Source organism: Morone saxatilis, unplaced genomic scaffold (assembly GCF_004916995.1).
Source record: "Morone saxatilis isolate NCDOM2014 unplaced genomic scaffold, NCSU_SB_2.0 Contig24, whole genome shotgun sequence".
Taxonomy (NCBI): Eukaryota; Metazoa; Chordata; class Actinopteri; family Moronidae; genus Morone; species Morone saxatilis.
In genome coordinates, this window is record NW_023339807.1 from 25945732 (window position 1) to 25954036 (window position 8305).

At 41.5% G+C, this 8305-nt stretch overlaps 2 protein-coding genes across 2 annotated transcripts in view; one reads left to right on the top strand and one right to left on the bottom strand.

Moving 5' to 3' along the window:
- LOC118336472 overlaps positions 1 to 8305 on the top strand; it is a 744338-nt gene that overhangs the window by 31890 nt on the left and 704143 nt on the right. The window lies entirely within an intron of this gene.
- selenbp1 (selenium binding protein 1) overlaps positions 1 to 8305 on the bottom strand; it is a gene marked incomplete at its 3' end in the record, with an annotated part of 11024 nt that overhangs the window by 1447 nt on the left and 1272 nt on the right. The window contains 5 exon segments of the mRNA XM_035673131.1: positions 295 to 477; positions 650 to 770; positions 2802 to 2987; positions 3343 to 3455; positions 4069 to 4128. Coding sequence (XP_035529024.1) covers positions 295 to 477; positions 650 to 770; positions 2802 to 2987; positions 3343 to 3455; positions 4069 to 4128 — 663 coding nt within the window.

Sequence of the window (8305 nt, forward strand, 5' to 3'; positions counted from 1 at the left end):
CTGACTGAAGTCTTACTGGGATCATATCAAAGGGAGCTTAGGGCTACATTTCTGACTGAAAACTTTCTGGGATAGGAACCTAGAACCCAGTTGCAGGGAGCAACTTACTGGGATCAGGCCCGTGTTACTGACTAGAGATTTACTGGAAACAAGAACTCTGTGGTACTGACTTAAGTCTTACTGGGATCCCAGAGGGTTTGGATTAACTCAGTTAGTTAACGCAGATTACATTTCTTTGACATCAGAACGATAAAATAGAGGAAAGAAAGATTGAAATATTTCCTCCTGACTCACCTTCTTTGACGTGGGCTGGATTAAAACCATCAACCAGAGATTTAGGTGCACCCCATTCACTGCTAATCATCACATTGTGCCGAGGTTGGTACCAGAAGTCATATCCAAAGGGCACCGCTTCACCCGGGTGCTCCCAGTTACCGACTACCTCGAACGTCTCACCATCCAGCAGGACAAAACCACCTGGGAGGATGACAGCAGTAGTAACATTGAAACTGTCCGCTAGAGGGCGCTACAACAACAATCAGCAGAGGGGCTGGTTTAAGTCTGGACAAGAAGAGGATTTTACATATTTCGATGATATTCCTTTACTTTTGGGTTTTTCTAATTTGAAACAGTCCCCTGGTTGTCCCACCTTTGCCGTTGCCGCACGGGTCTCCCATACAGCTGATCATGATCTGACCGCTGCCCAGACAGTGGGTGGTGTGAGGGTTTGCCAGACCACACTTCCAGTACAGATTGATAGGCTCCACTATCTGAAGACACAACAACCAAACATAACCACGACTCAGTAAATCTTATATGACATTTTCAAAATGTAGTTCTATAAATAAAAACATCCATCCATCCATCTTCTGTTGCATACCTTGCCTGGAGTCTTATTGGAGTAGAACTGAGAACTGAGAATTGAGAACTGTGTGGTACTGGCTGGAGTTGGAGTGACTGGGACCGGCACCAGTTCCTGAATTGGACGAAAAAAGGTGCCACTACCCTGATTCAGCTAAACCCTAATTCTTTTGCCCGTTTTTATAATTTTAACAAGGACATTTTCAGTGCTTGTTAGGTTTAAACTAGCTGTGCTTACACAGAGATGCAGTTATGCTGAGGAGTACCTCACCAGCACTGATTTTATTTCTAGAAATACTTAGGTCCAAAAACAGAAATTTGGGGTCTATTTTAATGCTTTGATGCATGCTCACCAGAGGTGGCGTTTCAGACAATGATTGGGACCTTGATCCTTGCTTTAGTGACTACAGAAACCTGTGATGGTGCCTGGAGTCTTGGTGGTATCAGAACCTAGAAGCCTTAGGTCTTTCCAGTAAATACGGGTCCAGATAGTTTGTCCTTCTCTATATTGCTGAATTGGACCTGTATACTACTATAAAAGTTAAGTTGTTTTCTTTTGTGATGTGAGTCAAATGTGAGTCAAATGTGAGGTTTTGTCCTCATTGACTTGAAAACTGAGAGCTGCTACCCTCCCTGAGGTTTTTAAATATGTTCACTGGATTTTGGGGTTTAGCACTCCACTGAGAATCCCATTGTCAACCTCCTCTTCCCAAAAACACCCGACCATGGAAACTAACTTCAGCTGCTTGGATCCACCATCTTCTTCTTTCGGCCAATTCCCAGAAACCAGATCCTCAGCTGAGGACTGGAACAGAGATGATCCAGAGCTTCTCCTTCGGGATCAGCTTCCTCTGTGCAATGATAGTCCAAAACATCGATACCACTCTTTCCCCATCTCTTTCTTCATCTTACCCGTAATGATGAACCCTGGGATACTTTAACTCCTTCACTTGGGGCAGTGACTTACTCCCCACCATTTTCCAGCAGAGTACCATGAACTGAGACTGGGAGGTGCTCACTCACATTCTGCTGCTTCACACTGGGAAAACTATCCCAGTTTGCACTACAGGACACAACCAGCATCCCTCCAGTATCACCTCTCGTCTTTGGTGATTTATTAAAGTCTCTGAGGAGCACTGACCGTTTAATGATTACACAGTGACTCAGCAGACTGCCAGACATGTTTGCATTCGGATTATTTATCAGACTTACTGAAGCCAACATTTTTCATTTCCCACATCTCCAATAAGTCAGATGTCTTTCAAACATTTTAAGCTTTTTAAGGAACAGCTGTTAGTCAGTGTGTTTGTCATCCTGTCTGAACTCAGGATGAACCTTCCTCCTCCTCCTCCTCCCCAGAACAGCAGACCTTGTTTTTTCACTAGTTCTCTGCTCTCTCCCACAGAAGACCTGAAGAAATAAAAAACCCATGCAAGCACTCTTTACGCAGGACTTTAGGATGAATAGTTAATATTACCAAAGACATTTTCAACCTGGAGCTTTCTGGGCCCCTGATCTGCAAGGGGCCCTGGGCATTTGATATGCTTTTACCAGCTTTCATCCAGCTTTGGTTAAAGCCAGCAGCCAAGATTTCTCTCTCTGCTGTACAAACACAGGAAGTGGAGTTGGAGCTTTCCTTCAGTCACTCTTGTTTAGGCTGAATAAAACTGCTTCCAGTGAGAGAAAATCCATCAGAGAAACATGCGGCGACCTTCAAATTAGTTGTTAGGTGAATGTTTTCATATCAGAAAGAAAATGAACTTGTGTGCTCCACTAACTAAAGGCTATATTTTGTAGAAACCTGGGTTGGTTTGGGATTAAATTAGTAAGTAAATCAGTAAGTTTCTTTCTTCAAAAAGTAATCAGACACCTTACAGGAGCCAGGCCACCCTGTTTCCTTGGCAGAGCAGTGTCAATGAGCAGTGGCGTGCTGTTGGTACCTTGTGGATCTGAGGAGCTCTGGGGTTTGTCCCGACATCAACCACATAGATTCTAGAGGAGATGAGCGCCGGTAGAATCAGACGGTTTCTCTTCTTGGAGGCGTCGCCAAAGCAGCTGCTGCAGGCGTTCCAGCCAGAGTGATGCAGCTCGTCACGAAGGTTCGGCATCGGCAGCCGGTGGATGACCTGCAACGGCAAAGGTCAGAGCTTACAACAGGTCCAATGAGAGGAATATATGCATTTTATTTATTTAGACATTACAAGAAAGACAGTAAAACAGATCCTGCAGGTAAGATACTGAGAAAAAACAAAAACCTGAAGGAAGAAGAAGCAGAAGAGGAAATGAAAGCGAGACATCAGAGAATCCAGCAGGAGGAGAGAGCTGACGAGAGAACAAAGACAAGAAATGAACCGACGCTAGGCATCAACAAGCTTCACTGATCACTGACTCATTTAGATGTAACGATGCAAGACAATAAGTCGGAGCAAAATAGAAAGTTTGTCTGTAGGAGCCAGCAGGGGATTGGATGACTCGTTCTACCTGGCAGTAGGTGGAGGATTTGGGGTCGATGTCAACAGTGGCGAGGTAGTCGGGTTTAAGGATGTCAGTGTTGCGGTAGATGCAGGGCAGGTAAACGATCTCCTCCCGACGACCTTCAACGAGAAAAACAACTAAAATTATTGCTATTGTTGCCAAGAGCAGTCATTTCAAAGAGTCTCCCCTGGTTCCCTGATCGCTAGATACTACCAAGATAGTAGTAGATAGTACTATCTAGTAGCCAGCCCATAGTAGTAGATAGTACTATCTAGTAGCCAGCCCACATTTCCACCATGTCCAATGTGTAACACTGAGGAGGATCTATTGTCACAAATGAAATATAATATCCATAGGTATGTTTTCATTAGTGTATCATCACCTGAATATAGGAATTGTTGTGTTTTTGTTACCTTGAATGAGAGGTTTTTATCTACAGGAAGGGCGATCTCTTCTGGCGGAGCATGTTTCTACAGTAGCCCAGAACGGACAAACCAAACACTGGATTTAGACGGGGCCTTTGTGTTTTTTGTAAGTTTTGCAGCCACCATAGTTTCTCCCTCGTGCTTGGAAAGGGGGAGGGAGCAAGTGAGTCTGAAACTACACAGCCAGATGCCACTAATCGTACACATTGGAGTGGAAGTGGAACCACTGTGACTACACCTGTGGCGAGGACACGCATGATGATAGCTCTCTCTCTCTCTACGTATATAAATATATATACATACTCACCCTTCATAGCATCCAGTGGACTGCGGTATCCTGGTCCACATCCTGAACAGTTGGCTGAGGCTGAGAAAACAGAACATTGGAAATGTCATGAGACCACACTGATGCTGTTATTACTGCAGGAGACGCCACAGAGGTCAGAGGTCACAGTGTTTAATCCTGGAGCGTTACAGGGTGTCTCCCAGTTCACTGCTGAACGAGCTGCTGGATGAGTTCCTTCCAACAATTTAAACCCACACATACTGTTCCTGTTGTTTATCAGACTGATGCATTCTGGGAAACAGAGCTCCTACAGGAGAGTCTTATACACGAGAGTGTTTGTTTCATACACAGGAGTGTTTTATACACAGCGGGGTGTTTGTTTTATACACAGCGGGGTGTTTGTTTTATACACCCCGGGAGTGTTTTATTAATGATTTCTATCATCAGATATCCCAATTACACACACCTTTAATGAAGTTGTTTACACTCCATCATGAAAACAAATATCTCTGCAGCAACAACACAACATGAAGCGTGAAGCATGTTCTACACACAGTGGTGCTCTGCACTACATGCTAACATCAGTATGCTAACATGCTCACAGTGACAGTGCTAACATGCTGATGTTTAGCAGGTTTACCATGTTCACCATCTGTTAGCATGCTAACATTAGCTAGTCAGCAGTAAACACAAAGTGCAGCAGAGGCTGATGGGAATGTCTGTAGTTCTGCAGGTATCTGGTCATTAACAAAAGTACTGGACACATTCAAATGTCGACCTGATGATGGCGCTAGAAGCAAAGTCAGAGGATCATCAAAGTAGGAAGCTAGAGGGGTTGCAGCAAAAACCTGGGTGTGGGAGGAGTTCGGAGAGGCTATGGAAGAGGACTTTTGGTTGAGCTTAAGGAAGTTTTGGCAAATCCGACTGATTCCTCCTTGCATGGAGGTCAGGGACAGCACCTGCAGGATGGCAGACCAGGAGGGTGGGGTAATGGACGGTCAGGGGAACCACACTGTTCAGCCTTACTGTGTTTATTCCAGAGTGCTATCATCTCAAATCCATGATGATCAATACAGATTCTGTCCTGGTTGTGAAACAGTGGACCTTTATCTTCATCCTTGCAGGGTTGTCCCATGAGAGGAGTCTTCATGGGTCCAAACATTCGTGCCCGAACCTCTCACCCACCAGGTGCCATGAGGGTGTTGGGCTCCACCAGGATTGTCTCTGGCCACAAATTCTTTTTGTGATTTTCAAGGACAAGGGCTCAAGGTGCAGCAGTGTTAAGGAGAGGGTCTTATTGAGGACCACAGAATTGCTTCTCTACTCTTTGCAGATGATGTGGTTCTGTTGGTTTCATCAGTCTGTGACCTCCAGTACGCACTGGGGAGGTTTGCAGTGGAGTGTGAAGCAGTCAAGATGAGAGTCAGCACCTCCAAGTCTGAAGGCAGAAAACGGTGGACTGCTCCCTCCTTTTTGGGAGTTCCTGCCAGTTCAAGTATGTTGGGGTCTTGTTCACCAGCGATGGTAAAATAGAGCCTGGGACAAACAGCCGGATTGGTGATGTGGGCATTGTGTGGGACCTTTGTGGTTCAGAGGGAGCTGAGTCAGAAGGTAAGGCTTTCTCTTTACCAGCTGATCCACGATCCAGCTCTCGTCTGTGGCCTCTGGGTAGTGACAGAAAGGAGGTTACAAGGAGGCTCAGCCTTAGAGAGAGGGGAAGGAGATCAGATGAGAGCCAGCTGAGGTGGTTCAACAGCTGATCAGGATCCTTTGGAGGTTTTCTGCACATCCAACTGAAGGTGTAGACCCATGATGCTGGAGAGATTATATATCTATACCACATCTACATACATCTATAAATACACATACATGCATACAAATACTGTACATAGTCGGGATGAGTACAGATATCGACAGAAAGCAACATTATCTGTACTGGATACTTGTTTCTGACGAGTACTCACTCAACCCTGATATATACAGACAGACAGACAGACAGACAGACCCTTAATGATGTCAGGTGGTTTGTGGTATCCCAGTCCACATCCTGAAAACACAACATGTCAAAGGTCATAAAAACACCCCGACACTTATTACTGTGGAGTGTTTGTTTTACACACAGCAGGAGAGTTTTGTAGGTCAGTTTGGTTGCTACAAACAATTTTTGTTTGTAAGACTTAAAGATTTCTAAAGAAGAAAAGTAAATTTCATAATTATTACTTTATTTCAAAACTTCCGAGTTTGACTTAAAACTAAAAAATAACGTTATTTTTTTTACAGTGTACTTTGTATGTATACTTGTACTCTGTGGTATCACCTGCAGGCTCCGCCCACCACAGGTGGAACCAGTGCTCTGATTGTTTTACTGGATAAGACTTCATCTGGACCTTAGAGAGTTTATAGAGCGAGTGCAGATTATTATAGTGTCAGTAACAGTTTATTCATATATTAAACTGTCAGTAAATCATTTATAAGCTTCCACTCAGGTTCCTTTAATCTGTATACTGTGTGTACACTTATATAATCTGTATACTGTATGTTCAGTTATATAATCTGTATGTACACATATATAATCTGTATGTACACATATATAATCTGTATGTACACATATATAATCTGTGTACACATATATAATCTGTATGTACACATATATAATCTGTATGTACACATATATAATCTGTATACTGTATGTACATTTATATAATCTCTATGTACACATATAATCTGTATACTGTATGTACACTTAGATAATCTGTATGTACACATATATAATCTGTATGTACACATATATCATCTATATGTAGTAATATTGAGCTGACTACAGCTACTGTAGTTCTTCATAAGAACATTTTTAACCACAAATATGTAAACATGAAGTCACAAAACCAGTTGAACATCTGTAGATCTTCATCTGGACTACAAAGAAAAACCCGTCTCCAGGTTATTTATGTCATTTTAAGTATTGTATGTAATTGTAACTGTAATTTCCCAGCTTGGGTCAATAAAGGTATATCTTCTTCTATCGTATCTATATTTATTATCTATTCTTATCTTCTAATCTAGTCTATCTATCTATCTATCTAATAAAATCTCAGCTGTAACAGTTGTCATTCGTTCTTACAGTGGAACAGAAACAGCAGCTTTAATGTCGCTCTCATTATTCTCTGATAACAGACGATCAGCTGATCAGTTGAATATTTATTTATAGTTTCTCTACCTGGTTTAACAGGAAACCACTAAAAGTTATTTGAACTCAACTTTAATTGTTAACCTGATTACATTGAGCACTGTAAGTAACACAAAGAAAAAGATTCTCCATGAAGCAGCTTTTATTCACTGTTTTAAGGTGTCACTAACTTTTTACCTGACTGTTTTATTTTTCACACTACAAATAAAAATTGACAAATTAAGTCAGTGTCACTAAAACTACTTGATCAATGCTTTTTAACGTACACAAGTGAGTTAGTTTTACTTAAAATGTTCAATGTGATCAACTGGGAATAAGACAACTATCTTTGTCGGCTCTGATTGGTTGTTGTTCTTCTTGTTGAGTACTTGTACTCAGTTACTGTATACATAATATCTATAAATATTGTTAATATCATCAATGAAAATCATAATTTTCTATCATCTGAAGGTCTGAAAGGAGTTCTGTTATCGACCTACTGCACAGTCGCACAAACCTTCGAACTTTGTTGTTATTTGTTGTATTTGGGTTTTTATTGGTTTTGTATATGAAGGTTAGTTTAACATTAACATTAACTGACCATGGATTATAGAAATATTACAGACTCTGAGTCACATCCTAACATCTTCCATATCATGTCCACAAAGAAATACTGTTCACTGTTTGGGTTCATTGTTCAGTTTGAAATATAAAATATGTCCGTGAGTCAGTTTAATAAATAATAGAAAGGACAAAGGTTGGAACCATTGCTTCAGAGGATGTGGAACTATTGACTGATATATATATATATATATATAAAAAATATATTATATATGAATATATAACTGTCCTTTTAATTTAATGTGGAAAACAATGTTTGTATTGATTATTTGTATTTATATGTGAATACAGTCTTTAATCAATCAGCTACAGTAATCTGAGTTAAGCTGCAGGTTTTAAAACAAATGGTTCGTGTGAACGAATGTAACCTCCACTTATATAACACACACACACACATGCTTACTGGTGAGCTGTGTGTTGCGTGCTGTGTGGTGGTTACTGGCTGTGTGATGATGGTGTTACTGTGAGTGT